The sequence below is a fragment of the Crocodylus siamensis genome, chromosome 5, assembly GCF_052110815.1.
Source record: "Crocodylus siamensis isolate JL-2025a chromosome 5, ASM5211081v1, whole genome shotgun sequence".
In the NCBI taxonomy this organism is placed as follows: domain Eukaryota; kingdom Metazoa; phylum Chordata; order Crocodylia; family Crocodylidae; genus Crocodylus; species Crocodylus siamensis.
The window spans coordinates 192,058,302-192,081,000 of record NC_143399.1 but is presented as its reverse complement, the minus strand read 5'-3'; the positions used below and the strand labels follow the sequence as shown (position 1 = coordinate 192,081,000).

General features: G+C 40.5%; 1 protein-coding gene across 6 annotated transcripts in view; it reads left to right on the top strand.

Annotated features, from left to right (window-relative positions):
* The window catches only part of RBM33 (RNA binding motif protein 33), a 169,032-nt gene extending 148,602 nt beyond the window's left edge, over nucleotides 1–20,430 (top strand). For 3 of the 6 annotated variants that reach the window (XM_090047647.1, XM_090047643.1, XM_090047642.1), the window contains 2 exons: nucleotides 13,237–13,325; nucleotides 13,531–20,430. In XM_090047647.1, the coding sequence (XP_089903773.1) occupies nucleotides 13,237–13,325; nucleotides 13,531–13,579 (138 nt within the window). In that variant the 3' untranslated portion in view covers nucleotides 13,580–20,430. Of the gene's footprint in view, nucleotides 1–116; nucleotides 2,582–13,236; nucleotides 13,326–13,530 lie in introns of those variants that run through there. The other 3 variants (XR_016442375.1, XM_090047645.1, XM_090047646.1) reach the window with 3 other exon arrangements.
* The last annotated feature ends 2,269 nt before the right edge of the window (nucleotides 20,431–22,699 follow it).

Below are 22,699 nucleotides of genomic sequence, written 5' to 3'. Positions count from 1 at the left end.
ACAAAATTGGGGGATTCCAAACTGTCACACTTGATAATAGCTTAAGGCCAGATTTTGCATTTCTTTATTTGCAAAAATCCTGTTTTATTTGTTTTGTTGCTAATAACTTCAACAAGAGTGGATACAGCCTGAAGTTGCATGTCACCCATCTCAAATGTCTGGGAGGTCATGCAGTAGGTGTATTAGCATTTACCTACCAAGACTTCAACTGCAATGCAGTTCAGTTTGTAAGTAAAAATTTAATTTATACTTTTCTCTCATGAATGTTAAAGTACATTCCCAAACCATGGTACAGTGTGGTAAAACTCCTCAGTGATGGATTATCCCTTCAGACTTCAGGCTCAAACAACAAAGTGCACTGGTAGTACTTTATGTAAACACCTGCGTTAGGCCTGGCTCTCTGTCTTCCCATCACGCTTAGATTCATTGCTTCTTGAGCATAAAGTTTTGGTTTCAGAAGTGCTGAACTTAAATATACAGCAACCAAAAACCAAACTGAGTTTTAACATTTCATGTAGCATGCCACTAAGGGATTTTCAGGTAACAATGTGAAAAAGCCCTGAATAATACAAATTCAAAGCAAACTTGCACCATTTTTACTGCCGCGGTAGTTTGGGTGCAGTAATACTAAGTTTTTGTTCAAACTGTATATTTTAGTAAAAAGTCCGTCACGCAAAATTATCCTTTGTTTTGCAATCCTTAGTTTTACATTGCCAGCTAGTCTTTAGACCGTCCCGGTAGCTGATATACAACTGCATGCGAAAGTGTGTCAGTATTGTGACAGCAAAAATGAAAGGAAGCAATGTGCCTATAAGTTTTGTTATCATTGGAATTCACTTTTGAAAAAGTTGGACCCAGCTGCACATGATCACAAAACAATCTGGATGTACTGGAATTAATTGGCCTATTGGAATTAAAGGGTTTGACGTCCATAATTAATTTCAGATATAATGTATGGTTGTTTTGAGAACAAGTAACATTTTTATCTGGGAATAACATGGGCAAATTAAATCACAACACTAGTATAAAACTAGCAATGTTTGCAGAGAAGTAAAAAAGCAAAATACTAAGAGAACTGAATACTTGAAAAACTAAAGAAAATTAAGTACCTGAAATTCACACCTGACCAAAGGGAGTGTAATTTCCATTAAAATTCAGTTGGAAATATTCTCACTTGAATTTCCACTGTTATGCATATTTACAGCTGAAATGTATTATCTATTTTCATACTTGCCTCTCTAGAAACTAGTACTTGTCTCCTAAAGCAACAATTATCTTGACAAAGTAATTTAAATTAAAAAGTTTAAAAAATAGATTGTATTTGCATTAAGAAATAGATTAAACTGTATAATATAAGAGTTTTTAAAACTTCCTTATTTGTTAACATAATTTTTCTGGTTGATTAATTTATACTCTCTCAAGATGGCTTTATTTAGTCAGATTTTATTTCTTTAATTTAATTGGAGGCAATTTTTTCCTTATTTTACCATGAAAGGGAGATGGGGGAGTAAGCTTGTTGAATAACAGCTTTCTGGGTTGGTGCATTTCAAGGATATTTGTGGAATGATAAGTCAGTAGTTATTTAAAAAATGTACAATAGCTAAATATGGCTTCTTCTTTTTTCCCCTCAATTGGTTGGACAGGAGACGGAAGCTTAAAGCATTGAGGGGAAGTTCTGCAGTAGTTGAAACAGAAACTCCTAACGTTGTTGTGAGGATCATTTATTAGCAAAAAGACTGAAGATGGTTCAGGAAAGGGGAGAGAGCTGCAAGTAGCAGGAGAACTTTTGGACCAGCCAATGAGCTATATCTGTCCCTATCTTCCCTGTGAGCTTCTGTTGGCTCAGACTGGGCTTTGTGTTCCCTTCAGTGAGCGGAGCATATTTTTCCTGTGTTAAAGTGTCATGTTTTATTGGGGGTGGCACTGGAACAGGTTTGTTTTCTCTTGATTCTGTTATGGTATTTTCTTTATGACCCTTTATTTCATCCAGTTGTTGTAACTCACTAACGAATCTTGGCGCAGCCTCGTATCTGGTATTTGAGAACAATTGACCAATTCTAAAAGTACATTTTGCAAAAATGTTTTGTTAGTCTGGATAAAAAGGTGTTGGGAAAGCGCACTTCTATTAGATACTGTTCTGTAAATTGTAATACAGGCTCCAATAAGGGGGACTGAAACGGAAGCTGTAGCAGCTGCCCCATCCAGTTCAGTGGGGATGCTGTTATAGAAGACCTGAGTTTTTTCAGGTTCTCCCTCTGATGTATCATGGTTTCCTGCATGTAAAATGGGGTGATGGTACTTTCCATTCTTGTGAAGTGTTATACTGATTAAAAATGGTATCTGTGTAAGTGCTGAGTGTTAATTTTGGGGAAGGTGCCTTCTTCCCTGGGAGCTTGCAAACTGCTAAAATGCAATGATTCAGTAAAGGGTTTATTATTTTTGTGATAGACTTTATGAAAACAGTACACACCAAAAAGCTGGTGCTGGCCAAGTTTATTAGACCATGTTTTTGGGAGCAAGAACACAGCGATGTTTTGAAACGCACCTGGGGGCTGATCTAATAAAGATTTGTGCTCAGAAATGTTTGCAACTGTCAATGTTCCATTTGTTCTGTACTAAAGTAAAAGCCTCTAATGCACGGGTGACTGGTAGGAGGGACATGGGGGGGGGGGGCACATGTCCCCCCTGACATTGGACCCTGACTTGGCACCATTCAGGACAGGACAGGTTTTTTGTCACGTAGTGGGGGGGTACTATGCCCCAGCACAGAAGTATAGCAGTGCATATGGGGCTTTTGGCCCACCCCCAAATTGTGCCCCCCCCCACTCAGGAAAAACCAATCACCCCTCCTCTAATGCCTTCCTGTTAAGTATGTGAGCCACGCTACAAAGCTCCAATATAAACTTGCAAACATAAAGATGGTCAGTTTCCGTCATTTTTTGTTTCAGCTTTGCTTTACATTGTTTTGGCCTGCACAGAATGGCTGTAAATGGTCAGGAGTCTTAATTTTGCTTTTAAGAGGTAGTTTTCTGTTATATTTTTACATTATTTTAAAGATGTTGCAAATCTGCCTGAGTGGATTTTCAAAAACATTATTCAACAAAGCAGTACAAATTCGTACAAGAACATATGGTGAATATGTGTCAGTGTGGATATGGTTGCCTTCAATAGTGGTGTAGGCTGCTGACAGACGTCAGTGGCTCTGTACCGGAAGAGACGGCGCATTAGTTCGACCTAGCTCCCCAGCGTCTGTAGTCTGTATAGATTCAGTGCTTCAGCAGGGCTTTTTTGGCACCTTTATCTAAAGCCAATTCAATCGGCTACTACAGAGGCTTTCAATCTTTTTTTTTTTTAATAAGTGTACCCCTGGGGTGGGGGGGGGTCGGGCACATGGCTGGATGTGGATCAGTAGCAATGCAGGGTGGTGGGTGGTGGCAACAGCCACCACGTGTGAGCTGTTCCCTCCCCTTGCATCCAGCTGGCCGGACAGTGCCTGTGCAGCCCGCAGAGGGACACCACTGCCCTCCCCCTCCCCCTCCCCCGGCCCTGGGAGAGGCAACTCAGGGTGGTGGGTGGTGGCGCTCTGTCCCTGACTGCCTATGTGTACCCCCTAGGGCCTTCCCAAGTACTCCTGAACTACTAGAGAAAAGCTCCCAAAAAGCCCCACTGAAGTGCCTGATCTACACAGATTTTGGGTGAGCCGAGTCAAACTGACATGATGCCTCTTCTGGGCGTGTGCTGAACTCAGCACAGGGATGTGCTGACTTTAAAGTAAAGCACTGTTTTTGTGAGGGATTCATTTTTGTTTTCTTATAGAAAACACTTTGTTACTGTATTTGGACCCCAAACTGAAAAGAAGCTAGCAGGAATCTCGGCATGCAACATGATCTGTTGGTAGTGTTCTGTAGCACTGACAGTAACATAACGACTTTGTTTCCTGGAGAAATGGGCTCCCCGGTAGCGTTTATAAGTATTTAAAAAAAAAAAATTACCCTCCCTTCAAATCTGGCCATGCTGAAGCTCATGTTAGGTGGCTGGAAATCCTTGTAGTGGTTTGTCAGCGTTTTCTGCTTGGTGCCTTCACTTGGCGTTGTGTATCAGCACCAGCTTCCTGTGTTCCTTATGCCAGACCCGGAGAAGACGCTGTCTGTTTGCTCATCTTTTCTCCGTATGACCGTCATGTTTCCACCTTTATCTCATTTTCTTTCACTTGTCTTTTTCTGGGCTTATCTTCTATTTTCTCTCCAGTTTTCTCCCTACCTTCTGCCCCCTTTATCCACCTCTTCCATATTCTTCTTTTTTCTCACCTGCATTTCTAACCCCGCATTCCCTCCTCTTCCTCCCCCCCCCCCCCCGACTACATTAACACATGCTTTACTGGTATTCCTTAAATGGTAAACTGCACCAGCAAAGCCATACTTTGTACTGATACAGTAAAGACTTGTCCTTCATATGCCTGAGGTACTGGTGTAACTTCTGGTATAACCTGGAGCTTCTGCTGGCTTTGTCACCTCTTCATGCCCCTGACCAGTGCAACGATGCCACAGGAAGCCAGTAACGGCCCTTGCTATCACCTCACTTCTCCTTTTCTTTACCAGGACTCTTCCTCTGGGATGCTCTCCTTGCTGTTCTCTGTTCTCAATACTCGTCTGAATCCTCCTGTGCTTTGAAATATTGTGCTGTGTATTCCCCATCCTTCTCCTTCCCTGTTACTGCAGCTATACCTGGTGCTCCCTCCCAGAGTACAGTGGTGCTGTATAGTACCACCCAGTGAATGGGAAGACAAGGAGCAGTGGTGTCCCAGAGCATCTGGCATGTCAGGTTGGGGGCCTCTGCACAAAACAGTCTTTCCTTTTAAAATCCTTGCAGTACACCCTGATGTGACAAATGTAACTTTCTTCTGCTGCTTATGTAGTAGAGACACCTGTCTTGCCTCTTCAGGGATGCTTTTTGCTGCAGCAGTATGCTGCATGCACTGTACCAACCGCCATAAAATTAAGGTGTGTAGCTGAGGCATGTTAGAAGAAACGCTTGTGCTATGCAGTGCAGACCCCCTCTTGGCAATGTTCGGGGAGCAGGGATGGGGAGACGGATGCAAGAATGCATTCTTCTGCAGTCCTCTTTCCTCCGATTTTCCTCTGTGTTCTCTTGCCCTGTCTTTCTGATTGGTGCTCTGTTCCACATCGCACCTTAGCATCTCATTGACAGTGTTACAGTTGAAGGAGGGTGCATTGAAGGGCATTAGCAGATGCAGCCCAATAAATAGTTTTTTCCTTCTCCCTTCAGACACAATTCTAGTCACTTGGGAGTTGCATTTAAGTAACCTTCAGTAAGGTTAGGTTAGTTTTTAGCCTCATCAATACTATGTCCTTGTATAATCGGAGAAAAATTGCTTAGGTGAAATATTTGTAGGAAGTATGAGTAACTTTTTTGGAAAATGAAAATAGTACAAGATTGCAACAGAAGTCACTGACTGGTAAACGATATGAATTTTTTCACTGCTATGAAATAGTGCATCGGTAGTAAATTTTTGGTGAATCCTAACAGACCCTTTATTCCAAACACTGTGGACTACTGACTGATGACAATTACCGTATTTACTTGAACACAAGACAAGAGTTCCCCTCCTCCTAATCGGTATGAGGGGAAAAAACATTCCTTGCCTTGCATTCACACACAAAGGAACCTCATTAAATGCATTGTCTATCGTTAAACTGCTGCCAAAAGCAGCATGTGCTCAATAATGGAAACCACCCATGAAGCTGATTAATTCCAGCCAACACTGAGCGTGACTATAAAACACATGGCCCATAATGGGCGAACATACTGATGGGAACCTTTTTTCTTTCCCCCTTTTAAAAAAAACAACAACAAAAAACATAGGTGGGTGTTCCAGTATCAGGCTGGCACCAGGAGAGCCAGAGTCAGCCCCGACATACTTCTGTTGGTGCCAGAAATGCTACATTTGATACCACAAGGGCAGGTTAGTGCAGCGTGTCTGAACGAGATATTTGGTAGTGTGCGTTGCACTCAGTTCCCCTAAGCAACAACTCTTAAGTCATGATGAGCCCCTACATTGTGTACATTCTTACTTCTTCACTCCCACAGCTGAGCTGCACCTTTCTTTCCCATTTCCAATTATTCCTGTTTCTTCACCATCCTTAAATGTCTGGCAAACATCGCCAAATGAGTCTCTAAATAGTTTACCCAGAATCCCTCTGTCACCCCATCTCTCAGCCTGTCATATGGTTAGTGTGGCCCTGTCCTCCACGAGGTAGAGCTGGATCCGGTTGCCCTGAATCTCATCTGCATATATATATTTTTGGAGGATCCCAGGTCACATGACAAGAATACTTGGTTCCAGTCATGAGTGAGGCTAACTAGTATGTGGATCCTTGGTGGGGGTGGGGGTCTGGAGTACACACAGATACCATAGCTCACCATGATTTGAAATGTCATTTACTCTTCTGGGACCCAGCCCAGTAAATTACATGGTAAGTCATGAGCCTTTTGGTTTTGGACTAATATCATGAATAGTTTTACATGGCAGGGGAAATATCATGACCATGAAGGGGGTAGGGGAGTACACTGACCTAGTAGGTGGTTTAAAAATAGCTTTGTGTAGTGGAGGGTGCACCCCTTGAGCACCTCATAGTTAGCTTCCCACTGGCCAGCTTCCAGTGAGAAGATCTCAGCTACACGACAGAAATGCAAGACTCCTCCGTAGCTTGCTCCTGCATCCATATGGCTGAGGGCAAGTAAAACTCGGGGACATCCAAACCCCAAGTCACCAGGCTTGAGCATGCACATAGGATGCCTGCCAAAGAACTTGGAAGTAGCTGAAGTCCCAGACTGAAAAGTTTTGGGTGGAGGATACTTGCCAGCATAGGGCCAAAGGAGGTTTTTGAATGATTCAAAGGATTCAGAACTGATCTGGCTAATCTGACCTGGGATACGAAAAATTGTCCTTGGGGAGAGTTTGTAGGAGGTACAGAAAAATGTGTTTACAGAGTGCCTATGCTAAAACATGCAGCAGTTTCAAAAAAGGTAAAATGTATCAGTTCTGGATGAGCTAAGTCTATGGATACCCACAGTCCCAAGTAAGTGTTTTCAAATTTTCTTCTTGCTTCCATGCGCTCAGGGAGAGCAGGGTCTGATAGTAAGTAGCAGATAGAGGTTACAGAGGGAAGAAGTTGGCAGAGGGCAGAGGAGCCACCTGACTGCCCCAGATTTATTTTCCCTGCTCTAGCAGTAGAAGGAGGACAAATTCAAGGCAGACCTCCAATAATTAGATTCTATACCTGGAGAATTATAACACATTTCTAAATTTTTCAGATATAGAATTGAATTATTGGGGGGGGGGGTCATCTTATATTCAGGGTTTTCTTATATTCAGATAAATATGGTATTCACATCCTGCCCAAACTTTATAATTTCAAATTAGTGAGAAACAATTAATGATGCCAAAAAAAAAAAACCCCTACCACCCCAGGAAATATTCTGCAAGTGCTACCATGCCACATGGCTAAGGAAGTGTATGTCACTAACAAATAGACCTAATTAGCAATTTTTTGTCAGTGCTTCCTGGAAGGAAACCAGAGAATATTCTCTGGCCCCTCAAGGTGAAATGTTGGGTGCTTTTTACCAGTGATTCCCTTTTGTGAAAGCTGGCGTGTCCTTCACATCGAAAACTTTAATGTTAAAAGCTATGCAGTAAATTTCAGTAAAGCTCCAAGACATGTAATAAACAAGGGCATGCAGAAGGCACGTTGACCTACATTTCATCTCCATGGGGGCACGTTTTACGTTTGGCTCTGCATTGTGGATGCCTCCTTTCCATTAGATGGCTCCTGCCCTGTAGTTCTAGCTGTGCTAGTGCCGTCCTCACTCCTGGAGGCAGCAGCAGGAAACTTTAGGAAGAAGCTGTGTTAGTTTTACAGTATGATTAATATGGAGAGAGTAACCTGCAGAGTGAACAGTGGGAGCTGAAAAGTGAACAAAAATAAGTGTTGTCATTGATACTAGGGTACACACCTATTGATCTGGAAGTTAAAGGGGTACTAATGCTAGCACAACTTACATTGGTAGAGCAGTTTAAGGGTGGGGCATGGCCTTAGTGGGGAGAAGAACTGAGCCTATCAAGGCTGTTTAGCTATAGTCCGGGCACATCTGCATGAGACATTTACTAGCTATAGTCTGGACATGTTTACACTTACTGCGGAGTTGCCCTATTAAGCCACAGAAAACTAATAAACTCTGCAGCAGGTTAGTACTTGTAAACACAAGAGGTTTTTTGTGAGCAGCAGTGTGCACATGTAGACGGTAATGGGGCTGGCTGGGGCATGAGGGTGCTTCAGTGTGGGCTAACCCTGTACTAGAGCACCCTCATGCCTCAGCCAGCTCTTCCACAGCATGCTGAGCCTGGGCTGCTTTGACCTGGCTTAATGTGCTGTGGTCCTGGGCACACACTTAAAAGGCATGCCCAGGAGCAATAAACTCTGGCGCAATTTGCTGGAGTTTATTGCTGTGAATTAATTGCACATGTAGATGTTCCTTCTGTGGACTAGATCAAGAACCGGACTTGTTGTATTTCACAGTGTGTAAGTTGAAGTTTGAAGCCACCTCAACTTATACAACATATCAGTATTTTGAGGTAGAAAAATACTTTGTTTCAAAGTTGTTGTTTTTTTGTCTTAAGCCAGACCCTACCCTGCTGCACCCAGCCCATGGGGAGGCATCTAGGGGCATGCCAGGGAGCATGCTGGCATCTAAGGGCTTCCCTGGCATCGACTGAAGCCAAGCCAGGCTCCACTCCCTGCCCTCCCCCCAACAGCCCAGAGCCAGGCTAGGCAGCCAAACCCTGCACCCTTTGAGTGTAGCCCGGAGATGCTTACCCATGGCTCAGTGGCTGCCCCATGAATGGATCTTGTCCAGCAGGGTGGAGCTGCCACCTGATGGCATGGGAGACATGTCGCTGCCAACACCCATCAGCAGCACCAGGGCATGGAGCAGCAACAGCGAGTGGCACTTGCTGGCCAGGAGCCACTTGCAGCCCCCCATGCTGAGCTCTGCTGCTGCCCACCTGGCTGTGACTATCAGGCTCTGGCTACTGCTGCCTCTGACCACCACTGGCCCGCATTTCTAAGGTGCTGGGACAAGGTGACAGCTGAGTTCAAGTGCTGGATGTCTCCCCTGGAGGTGTGGCTCTGGCAAGGCAGGGTCTGCATATACACTGGATCTACAAAAACCCTAGCTTTTAAAATTAGAACTTTTAAACTTATACACCATGTAGATTTGTACACTCTAGAATATGGTAACTGCCTAACGCGAGTACTCAAATGCCACAACTCAATCCATTCAGCCACTACTTGGCACTGGAGATGAACTCAGGTTTCTAGTTCATGTTTTTAGGCATTTGGGAAGCTTTAGAATTGCCCTTCTTCATGCAGACAACTGCGTCAGTGTTTGCAAGGCTTAGCAGCTCCGTACCTAGTTCACACCAAAGCCCAATAGGGATCCAGAAACTAGGTGTTTCTCCCCGTGTCCCCCGAGAGGCTTGTTCTAGCCAGCATCCTCCTAGCATGCCAACCACACACCAGCAGAACTGCAAAATGTTGTTGTGAATACTTGATTTTAAAAGAGCTGCTGGAAGTGAAGGAAGGGGTCTACCTTTTATATGCTATATTCTTTTTTGCACCACAGTACACCTCAGCTTGTATAGGAGAGGTGAAGAGACCCTCAGAACTCTAGCTGGATGGTTAGGGCACTTTTCTGGGCTGTGAGATGCATGGGTTTGAGCCCCCTCATCCAAAGGAGAGCACTGAATCTGGATCTGGCACTTGCTTGATGAGTACACTAACCACAGGTTGTTATATAAATGTGCATCTGAGCTTTCCTCTATTCAAATATGTGTCATTGTTACACTGTCATTTCTGGTGTTTAATTTTGATTTGTAAGTTTGAGAAAATGTATTTTTTAAGGATGGTATATAAACTGCAACTGTGTAACTGTGATTGTGTACAACCTGCAAAATATGACAACTGTTGTAGTGTGTGAAAGGGAACCTTACAAGGAAAGCATCGTTTGTTTGCATACACAACATACAGGTATGTGGACAGCAGGGTTTTGTTTTAAAGGGTTTTTTTTAATGTTAATGAAACACTGAACTCTTCAAGTCAGAAATATTTTCCTATGAGTGAACCATAAAGGAGGTTACCTAAATGTTAAAAGAAGAAAAAGTAATAGCCTTACCTCATAAGGCAGCATGTTATCATTAAAGAGTTTGTCATGAAATTTGCCCTAACCATTCAGTGAAGTTCTTACACTTATTTTGCATGCATTTTATCTGAGCAAAACCTTCAGCAGAAATAATACATACACAGACTTATATTCAGCTTCTGGGACAGGCAAAAAAAAAAAAATCTGCCATGAAGGCAGGGCTTTGATTTCAGTGGAGTTCCAAGAATCATGGTCCATCCCGAAAATGGAGCTGTGGACCACTGGTGTAACTGGGGGATGGTGACAGAGGGAGGAGCGGCACTGCTGGCAGCAGAGTTACTGGCACGGTCTTATACACTGGCCAGGCCATGGGGCTGCTTTGCTCTGGACTTGATCGTGTGTCTTTGAGGACCGCTTCAAGATGAACTCGGTGTGATACTGTGGCTTAAAGGGCTAACACAAGCATAAAAAGGTGACTTTCAGGTAGAGGTAGAGTAGTGATCTTGCCTCTGTAAACAGCACTGGTAAGACTACTACTCCCATACTGTGGGTACAGATGCACAGGGTCCGTCCCCATGTGCAGGAACGTGCGTTTCCCCACGGAGAGCTAGCAGCAGCATATATTTGCACTGCTGCTAGTTGTCCCTGGGCATGCCCTTGCACATCCACTCTAGTATACAGCATATTGCTCCAGGTGGGGTGGGGGAGGCCGGGGCCAGCACCTGGGCTGGCCCCAGCACCATTACCTGGGGGCCTCCCAAGGCAGCTGCAGTGGCGATCCGGCCTGGCTAGCAGCTGGAGTGTGGCTCTGGTTTTGGGCACCCTGCCTTTTTCTGCTGTGGCTTTTTTTGATACCTGGATTTCCCAATTATCTAATTTTCCTGCCACGCTGCAAATATGCAGTGCGGTAAATGAAATCACGAGCGCCACATGCATCTCATGGCCCCTCAGAAGACTTTGAGGTGCCACAAACTGCACGTTCCCACTCATGGGGACTCTGCCACAATACCTTTATTCTGGGGTAGTCTCAATTTATTCTGAAATAAACTAACTCTGGGAAAAGTTACTCTGGTGAACGGGTTGCATTATCTGGTACCTTTTGGGAGTATCCATCTACTCAGTGTAAATTGATTCTCTGCCACCCAGTGGCCACGTGCAGTAATCGTGCCTATTTTGGCTGTCAGCGTGAGCAAGCTGATCATGCATATACTCTGTTACAGAGTAAAATAATTGTGGAATAAAATGTGCGGTGTGCTACTTAAGAGTAAATGTGTCGTGTCATACTCTGTCCGGTTCTGGTATTTACGTTTGAAAATATGGAAATACTAAAATGAGTTCAAAGGAGGGGGGGACAGGACATGTGTGATCCCAGCACTTTGGAGAAGTGAGCTTTAGAAGGTGAGGTTAAGAAACTCAATCTAGTAAGTCTGTGAAAAAGAAAGGTAAAAGGTGACTTGATTTCTGTGTTTAGGTGCATTCCTGTGGGTAAGAATCTAAGAATGGGTTTTTCTCAGCAATGAGGATAATTAAACATTGGAACAGCTTAGAGGAGGTTGGTGAACTAGCTTGGATCTAGAAACATCAGCTTTAATTCAGCTTCAGGGAAAAATTCTGTGGGGGCGTATACAGGATATCAGATTAGAAGATCATTGGAGCCCCTTCTGGCCATAGCCTCTATGAAAGGTGGGGGTTTTTTGTTTTGTTTTTTTTTGTTGTTTTTAAAATTACATTTTTCCATTTTAGTTTTTTTAAATTGAATATTAATGAAGAACACATTTATTTTAAAAACAATCTAACATTGAACATACCAGTGAAAGTAAGCTTTTCCCTTTAAGTATTCATACCTATAAAACAAATAAGTCTACTAGAATTAGTGCTGCTTTTAATTTGAAGGAAAGGAAAAATGTTAACATAACACTCAGTGTACAGCAGTATCTCCCTGAAGTCCTTGAATGCCAGAGATAGCAGGAGAGCAACTTGCAGGTACCGCACAATAGCTGAGGCAGCACCTGCCTGGTCAGAGATCAAGTGAGGAAGCAGCCATTCAGAACAGGGTTATATGTCATTGTAGTAGTGGCAACAAATCTGTTGGTTCTGTCACTTTATTATTCAAAAGAGAGAAGCAGAGTTTAGTATGTCTGGCTATAAGGAAGTGCAAGAGCCACTTTTTGGAGATGCTGTATTTGTCGTCTCTGAGATGAGGTGATAATTCTGCAAAATTGCAAATGGCAGCACACGACGGTGAGCTGTGGTTTTAGCCGTTTTACACATTTGACAATACCAGAAAGCGTGTTCAGTGCTTTGTAGAAACCAGGAAGGGTTTCCCCTAGCATCTGCGGTCTTTAGATGGGATCTAGCAATAATACAGAGGAAAAGCAATTTTATATTAGAAAGATTATATGTTGTTTCTATTTTGCCTCCTGCATGTCTTCATAGTGTGTGGTATATATTTCAGGATTTATGGCTGAATGTGTTTAAAATTTATGGTGTGTATGTTGTTAAAATGGAGTGGAGGACTTGAATCCAGTGATCAAGGTACAGGACCTGAAGTTGAGATGTAGACTTTGTGCTTTTCTCTGTCCCTAATGCTTCCATCAAATCAATGGAGACCTTGTGTATTCATGGATACTCCCAATGAAGATAGTAAGGTTCTGTGTTTTTGCCATGCTTTACCCACACAAATCGCATTGAAGGAATCGGGCTCTAACCTTAAACAAGTCACTTAGCCACTCGCTACTTCATCTTTTCCGTTAGCATAGATGTTAGTTAGGACTCCTACAATCTCTGCATCTTCCTTGGAAATGTCTTACAGTGATCCCAGCTTGATTCATTGTGGCAAGCCACAAATGGAACCAAAGGAACTGGAATTTTATCTCTGTCCTGTGAAAAACTATACTAACAGTCTGCTTCCCTTTTACAAGCCTACAAGCATTTTTCAACAGAAAAATGGCGAACTCCCTATGACTGCCATGCAACTGAAACACGTAATAAGTCATGTCTTTTTTTTTTCCTTTGTAGAGTTTACAGATGCTTCCTCAGCAACGGAAAGCCATAGCGAAATTCAAGGAGCCAGCGCACGCATTAGCATTTCAACAGAAATTCCACAGGTAAATAATTAACCCCTGCTGCATTCTTTTGTTTCCCCTCTGCTTAAAAAAAAAAAAAAAAAAAAAAGCTTGTATTGCCATTTCTTATAAAAAAGGTTTGTCTTAACCCAGTCAAACACTTTTTACTACTGACCTACATTGTCCTGTTTTCTTCTGTCCATGGATGGTAGCGTAAATTGAAACTATTTCTTTTAACATTTTGCAGGCATATGATAGATCTGTCCCATATTAATGTGGCACTGATAGTTGAGTGATACCTGCTGAGAATATAATCTGTGAACAAATGAAGTCTACTGTGGAGCTACACAGGAAGATTCAGTGGCAAAACTATCAGGATCTGAAATCTTTTCAGTTTACTGTCTTTCATTAACTGGCCTGTGGAACTACAGAAAGATACGAGATGTCCTCAAGAAAAGGTGAACTTGAGAGGATCTAGCGCCATGGAGTTTTTGTGTTCAGTTTCTTCACATTCTGTTGTAACCACGTGGAACTGTAGATTTTTTCAGCGTGCTTACGTTGCATGTAGACACTATTCTTCAGGATGCTACTGTGTGATCACAGTGACTTGAGTTGAGAGAGAACATTTACATCGAGAAATTTAAAAACTCACTTTACAGCAAAGAATATTTGATAATGGTTGCTCTTATCTTCAGTGCAAGGTATTTAAATGAAAACTCACTTTTCTAAACCAAACACATAAGTCTGTATCACCAAGAAGATAAAAGGTGTGTTCTTATATAGATTAAAACATGGTCTATTTAACCGATCGGTAGTATGCCAAGAAGATTTGGAGGTGACACTGGAAGGTTGGAGTTTCTCTTTGTGTAAATATGTTAAATCTTTCTTGGCATCTTCTAGTCCAGTGCAGTCTTTCTGCCTTTTCCCTTCTCTCCTGCTCATAAATGAAACACTGTGCAGAAATGTCATTGCTACATTTTCCCCTTGGGTTTAAAAGAAAGATCTTAATCTTCACCCTCCAGTAGCATCATGGAATAGTTAACGCTTAGTGGTAATTGATTACAGTTTAGATTGTTTTAAATGGGAATGCAAGGTACAAGTTAAAACTAAAGCACTTAGGTGCTTGTTTTAAAAAAAATTGGCATAGAAAAAATAGTATATTCCCAATAATTACTTTGTACCAGAGTTACCTTAAAATTATTTTTATTAAGATATTTTTCTTTGGCATTCATTTTGTGATTAATGCTCAAACGTAAAAAATCCCCATAATAGCAGAAAGCATTTCTTTTGTGATGTGATGTTCCTGATTGAGTTGGGATTATGGGGATATTGTTATGCTGCTGCTGAAATTAGCAGTTCCAAAAATTATGTACAAAGATTAAGGACATTTACATTTTACACTAAATAAAATCAACCATACTTCCTTTGGGTTGGCACTGTCTAGACAGAATTTCCAAAGGAACAACTTTTCAGTTACTACTTGGATGCAGTTAGTAAAATGCCATCACTTAGATCTGATCTCAGGTTTACTGAAATATGTCCTCGGTTCATAGATTTGGGGGGCGTGGGGGGTGTTGTTAGCTCCTTTAAGTACTTGACCTGCTTTTTGAACTTGGGTACCTATGGGGTCTTTGTAGGTTTATTGAGACCCAAGTAACAAACAGAAAAACAGTGACAGAGTGCAGTGAATTTTACAGTAGCTATAAAAGCTGGAACCTAAAATAAATGCCAGAACATGGAAGAATGGGTGTGTGAAGCAAATTAGTTGCTATTTAACCTTAGCTTTTGTGGAAGATTTAGTACTAACAAAGTTCTTATAGGCCTTCTAATTGGCTTTCTCGCCAATTTTTTTTTTTTTACTGACTTGCCAATTAAGTAGAAGTTACTAAAAATTAATGATTGAGCAGTAAATACTGTTAGAAGTCTCCTGGACAAAGCTGCTTTCTTTTTCCACTGAAATAATGCAGGGATAAGGTTGTATATTACAACTATTACACTGGAAAATGAAAAAAAGAAAGAGAGTTATTTAGAAATCCATTTAGGACCCTAGCAAAGTGTGCCACTTTAACAGATCACAGCAGCATTGTTGGAATGCTCCCAGAAACGGGAGTTTTATACTCACCTAGCTTACTCCGGCTTTTTGCGTAAATCTGAATCCTGACACTTAGCAGCTTTCAGCACAGCTGGTGTTCTTTGCTCAGGACAGTTCCAAGACTGGACCGGTAGATGTGTCACAGGCAGAAGTGCACTGGCAACTGACAAAGCCGTATGTGTAAGTTAGCATGATGCCTGACTTCACAGAGCCTGGCCAAGTCCAGAGCTCTCTATCTCTTCTCTTCCAAGAGCACTACAGTCTCCGCTCCCTCCCCCCGCCCCATACATTTTTGGTTGTTATTTTTAAAAGGAATGCCTACATCTGTACAGGTCAGTGATCCCACTGTTAAAGAACAACTTCTCTGAAATGAAGTGATCAGAAAAAACATGCAAAAAATGGAACGATAGGAGTATCTTCCTATGGACATATGGACTGGATGCAACTAGAAAGAAGTCGTGTAGCTGAGTTCAGCAGTGAGCATGTCTGCAGCTGATCAGCTGTCCTGTTTACAAGCAGATGGCCGATCAAGGGCTTTTTTAGAGCCTAAGAAGTAAGGGGCCTGATCCAATGTTCAGAGAAGTCAGTGGAAGGTCTCCATTGACATCAGTGGGTTTTGAATCAGTCCCTTTCAGCCAACTGAGCAGATTTTAAAATTTTGTATTGAAGGCTTTTTCCCCCTTTTTTTTAGGAAGAAAGATGAAACAAAACAAAACTTGTCCACTGCTATAGTGTGACTTGAAAATAACATGAACAATGTCTTCTAACTTAAGTAGATTTGAGGCTGTATAAGCATTGTTTAATACATGTATATATCCCCCTTAAAACATAATAGATTATTGCTTGTGCGTAGGTAGAGTGCAGACATATTTGATAGTGATTTTAGCTGTTTACTGCAATAGCTGGCTATCATATACTGATAAGTGTGCTATATGTGTGTATGTCTATATGCATATAATTATACACATACATACATCCTGTATAGTCCCATATCTTTTTAACATGATCTAAACAGTACAGTAGTTGAAAAACAACTATTAGGTTAGCCATTCATCCAAAGTGTTTCAGGAAAACGTATCTTCAGTAATAGTCTCCTAAGTTACAGTTGGATTTGTTGGTTGTGACCCATTTGAATGATAGCTTCACTTTTAGTTTCATTTGTTGTGGCTCCTCCCAAAGAAAGCAAAGGAAGAAGAGGTAGAACTAGAAGGCCATGCAATTTCCATGATCTCTTACAGCACTTAGTTAAATCTGGTCATCCTAACTCAACTTTCTTCGAAGATCTGTTGCAACCATTATCTTGTTCTTTCTTTATCATGCATTTAAAATAAGACACAGAATGCAAAAATTGCATTTAATGTAGTATGTAAATATGGAACTTTTAAAATTAAAAGATGTTATTCAAAGTGCTTATAGTTCAACCACATCTTAGCTACTTGTTAGGTTTTTTTTGTGTTGTCTTATCTAAGTTTAATGGATACAGTTCCATAAATGTTGATGTGTTTTGTGTATACCTTCAAATTTTTATAAAGATGCCAGTAAGTCAATACATATATTTTGATCTGTGTATTATTTGTTCACAATTAGCTTAAATTTAGCAATCATATTTTAAGAGGTAAATATATTGTAGGTGATTATGTGGAGCCATTTTTTTTTCTTTTTGAGTTACCTTGTTTTGATCTTGTGACATTTGGAAGTTCCCTTTTTATATCATACTGCATCTTGAGTAATAGACTGCTCTGGCCAAACTGTGTACAATTTTAGAAAAATGTTCTAATTTATTTTTAAGAAGCCTCTGTCCTTAAAGGTTGAGTAGGCTACAGAGTATCCTGTCTTTACTTTCTCATGTCAGGCTGAGGTTTGGGTTTTGGGAAGGTTCATTCTTATTGTATTGCACTCAGAGTTTGGGAGGTGGGGTTGTTATTTTTTATTCCACACACAGTTCAAGTTGGTCATGCTAAATTTTAGTCTCACCACGATATCAGTGATTGGTATGGTGTTTTGTACAGCCAAAACAAAGGAAATATTTAGAAAAGGTTAAAGAGTTCAGTGAGAGTGTGTAGCTAGGCAGGAGTGCGGAACTATAAAATCTTTATAGGAATTACAACACACATTTTCTAACCTCTAGTGGCAGAAGTTAATCTTAGCAAGTTGATGTGAGCCAAGAATGACCAAACTATCTCCAATAAAACTGGACAAAAAGTATGATGGTAATGAGAAGAAACTGCAGCTAAACTTGCAAAATCTAGGGCAGAAACAGATCTTTAAATTGGTAGATCTAGACCCCATTTGGAAAACTCATGCCTCTACATATAGGAAGGAGCTTTTAGTTGTTAAACTACTAGATATACTGAGCAGCTTAATTCCTTTCTCAGTAGGATTCTATTACAAAGGTTTAGCCTGAAGAACTTTTACGAGACTGTAGGTGATCTCAGATTGCTTGTGAGTTGCTACATTTATTGCCTTGGGTGCACGATAGCAACTAATTATAACTACTTTGGAGAATAAGAGCATTTTATTTGGTGCTGATATTTTTCAATATATATACAGTTTAGGATCTTCCATTTGGTCAGCATTCAGAGCTCTGCAGTTTCCAAGAAGTTGCTGTGTGCACTTCCTAGAATTGGATAAAGTAGCTGTGAATCTTGCCTTTTGTTGTGCTTCTCTGGACACGTTCTACATTTGCTTTCCACCACGGTTCTGTATGTGTGCACTGTCCAACCCGTTTAGCCTGGTGTATGTCCTCTGACTGTTTCTGCTCAAAAGATACAATTCTGGCTTCAGATACTCGCTGTTAGACAGGATTTTTGTGTGTGTGTTTTAGTCACCTTGGCATCAGGTTTGTTTTGGGTTTTTAAAATTATTTCTAGTACTTAATTTTTCTAGCAGCAGTAGTGGAAGAAAAATAAATGGGTGGAGAGATACTAGACAGATTGCAGAAGGTCCAGCTAGATTTTAAAGAGTGTGTAGGGGCATTCAAGGCTCTTGTTTTGGTGTTGCATTTCAACTGACTTTGATTATGAAATGTCATTACTTAACATCATTCTTTAAACACTAATTAAAAGTATTTACTAGAAGCATTATTTCAAATTAGTATTGAATCCTAAGGATTTTGTGTAAGGTTTTTGTAACCTAATTAATTTTTATTATTATAATGCCTACATTTTTAACTTATTATCCACATGAGCGCAGGGTCTTGTGTATGAAAACACTGATTCATATTGGATCCTCACGTATACCATGTTCTGGTATAATATGGTTGGGAAGGATCATTTTGTTTTGTTCTAGAGCACTGCCTTTTGCAGGGTGTTTTTTTTAATCTTCTGTTTCTTTTTCTATGCTTAATTTGGTGGGAATATGTTATCTTTCATACTATGAAACATCAATGGGCAGGTTAATTTCACTGGGTCCTTAAGCACTTGTATTGCTTTTTCACTTCTTGGTTGAACACATTTTTCCAACTCTAAATGGGAAAGGGTCTGTATATGTACTTAATTTCTCAACAGGTGTACATTAATGGTTTTTAACTTAAATATTCCAGTTGATGGATTTTAAACTCTTTTAAACCTTATTACAAATTACGTATGTATTTGAGAGCAGTTCTGTGTAAAGTTACTTAAACACATTTTTGGTTGTGTGCGCTTATTTGGAAGATGGCTGTTAATTGGAACATTTGTAACCATTTTTACATCGTTATATAATTAATGGTTCAGTCTTTTCTTTACAGGCAGTACTTTTTTGAGCATCTGACGCATTTGCTTTGCATGAATAGATATAAAACGTTAATTTTCAATAACACTAGCTTTTTCCAGGATTTTTTTTTCAGGAGATGGAACTTTTTCATTGATTTAGCTTTCAGATTAATATATATTATCATTTACAGGCACCACAGAGACATTAATCCTATTTTTCCACAGCTGATCATCTGCGTCTGTTGTTCTCTCTTGTAAACTAGGCTTGTGATGAAGCTTCACCATTAAAACAAATTATGCCACTTTATTATTTTATCAGATAGTCTCAGCTCAGCCTGTTCCTTTACTCTTTCCTTGCCCCTATCCTATCTCCTTGTCCCTATCCTACCTCCCCTTATTCCTAATGTGCTTGCAGTTCCTGCTTTATGGCTTTTTCTGTCTTTGATACATCGCACCTGTGTCTGCATGTATACACGCCCTCATGTATGTCTGCTGAGACGCCTATCCCTCTAAAGCATTCTCTGTTCCATTTCATTAACTTACTGTTTTAGGGTATCAGTCTGTGTTGGAAGGAAATTGCACTGCATCTTTCCACTTTAGTTATATATCTGCCACCTCAGGGACAGGCGGTTTTTACAGGTCTTGACTTTCGGAGACGATACTGATTCCAAAGCACTGGAAAAATAATATTTAACTTTAACAATTTTGCTTCACAGCTTCTCTATGTGGATAAGTGACAGCACTTTATGTACTTGCTCTAGAAATCTTGGTGTACCAGGAGATAAAGGATTAATGACTAACTTTTTCCTTTCCTTTCTTTTTTCAGGAGTTCTGTTCTTGAATTCAGTGATAGTAATAGTACTTTGTTACTGCCACTTAGAAATAATGAGCACCTGTCAACACAATTCTTCCTCTATTACTATTACTGAATGTGATCCTTCCTAACCTGTAACTTTTAAATGTTGTATATATTTGGGTATATTGAAACTATCATTTAAACTGTGTTGCTCTAATCTGGATTATTAAGTTTGTTTATTGGCAGTTCAGAATAAAAATTCAAGAGGCGACTGTATCATGATACTGACTCCACTGTGGTTTCACCTGCTGCATGTTTTCTACAGCGTCATCTACACAAGTTATTTTACATCTCATTTCTTAGATGTAATCTTTCCCAGTTATACCAAATTTTTCCACTTGCATAAAATATTCTGTGGAACGTGTTCAACAGTGAATGTAAGAATGAAAGTACAGAAATAATCACTGTACCAGTTTCTTATATATTGTGATTCCATGCTCCAAATATCAATATGTAATTAAGCGTGTTTATTGTAACTAAAACTGTAAATAAAATATTTTCACTTTTTGTGGTGTATTTCCTCAGTATCTTGTTTTACTGTACAACATGAACTTCAGCTTGTCACAAAATGAAAAGCAAATACTTGGAGGCCCCCACTCAGAAACAATCGCCTCATTTTCTAAGTGCTGTAGACAAGTAGAACAAAGATAAACCCTACTTTAGAGAGGCTTTAGCTTAGATTTATTCTAAGAAGGCACAGATGGATCAATAGCCAAATAGGATGGAGGCCAAGGAACAGTAAGGAGATGGTTGTGTTTATGCATGTCAGAAATCAAAGTGGCCACTAACCTAGCCAGTGACAGACAGTGTACTTGATCATTCAGGGCATGATACAAAGGTGTAAATGACCCCACTAAATCACTGTGGACTGTCTTCTGAACAGTAATATCCATGTTGATGGAGAATAACTCAACCAATTTAAATGCAGCAATGTCAGTGAGGTTAGGTCTCATGCCCAGAGTGCATTTCTTGCATTATATAGTGTGAGTTTTTTCAATACATAATTTATGTTAAAATTGTAAATAATTTATTTAATAGCAATCAATACAAAGGGGGCCCTACTAATTTAGCAGCAGAAAATCAGCTTTGAAATTGAAACTGCTACATGTTAAAAAGAGTTTTTTAAACTTACACTGAGTGTATTTATTTTAAAAGAATGTATTTTATGCTTCTTGAGCATTCACCAAGAAAGACTATCCCATCATGCTGGAACAATTAAATTCCCAAAGTATTTCAGTTTCTTCATTGGGTATTTAATGAACAATGTTGCATGAGCTGCAGAAGACTACTTACGTAAGGTGTGTGTATGAGAGCATATGAAATGACTTGGATGTACTGAGTCTTGTACTGAAATGGGCAGGACTGTTCTGCTTCTGAATAAAGTCTTTTTTACTTTATCCAAAAAAAAAAACCAATTAAGAAATTGCAGGCCAAGATTTATCAAGACCCCATTCAATTTCTAAATCATGTACGCACAATGCCTGCAGCAGGGCTTGGTGAAATTACAAACCCACCTGTGAGTCTTAAATGTATATATATTTCAACATGTTCCTTTTCATTCTAAAAGCGAATTTAAAATAATATGTTTATCTACCCTTTCTGAATGCACAAAGGTGGTAATGTGGCAAGTTTATTAGAAGCTGAGTTTCCATTCACATTGATTTGCAAGCAGAAGTGATTTTAAAGGTACAAAGGCCGCACTCGGTGCCTGTTAAAAGACTGCTGAAAGGATCATTTTTCTAGCACGCGTTAATCTCCCTTTGCATTCACCCCTTCATTGGCTCTTCCTTTTATACCACATCAGATGTATGCTGTCTTTTTTTGCTTTTAACGCCCTTCGTAGTCTCCTCCATTCCCTTCTTCTCCCTCATTCAGTATCAAAACGTCAAACAGCTGCCTTCCACAGCCAAAGAGCAAGAGCCTCCATTGCCCGCTTGGCAGTGGGCAGAGTGCTCTCACATTCCCTGTAAATACCCACAAAGCTACCTTACGTCTTGCACTTGCTCTCACTTGCTGTGATGCCTACAAAAAATCTTGAAAATAGCTAGGGGAATGTTCCTGCATATAACTGATCAATATTGTCTAGTCCTTGCATCTACCAATCTCTATCCATCGGTTATCTCTTAGATTATACTTTACAGCAGGGATTGTATTTTTGTTTGGTATTTAAACTGCACCAAGAACTACAGATTCTAGTCCAGGACTGGCTTCTAGGTACTCCAGAATGCAAAGAATAAATGCTACATGCATCAGGTCGAGGACGGCACAGAGAGAAACTGACCAATTCCCTTTAAAAGGAACCTTGGTTAGGACAAGAAGTAACATTTTGTATTTTTTGAAAAAGGCTAAAATGCATGAGTGGAAACATTATTGAGCACTGTTAAGCAGAACATGCAGGCATGTGTCCTATGACGTCCCTAAACCAATGATGGGTGTTACCACAGAGGGCAGGACAGGATGAATTACTCTAGAGCAGGGCTGTGCAACTTCAGCGTGGCTTGAAGTTGCATGCGATGCCCCAGGCAGCTGCAGGGGCCCACCGTTGGACAGCCCTGCTCTACGACTTCTACAGCACCTACAGTTTGCCATTGTGTAAGAGAGGATACTGGGCTAGATGGACCATTGGCCTGACTCCTATGCTACTGGTTATGTTCTTGTATTTGTAAATAAGTAGTCTTATTTGTATGTTGCTAAAGCAACAAAACATGCTCATCCATGAGCATTAGAAAGTTGAGCTTCCTGGTTCTACAGTCAAAGCTGACTGTATTGCAAAATA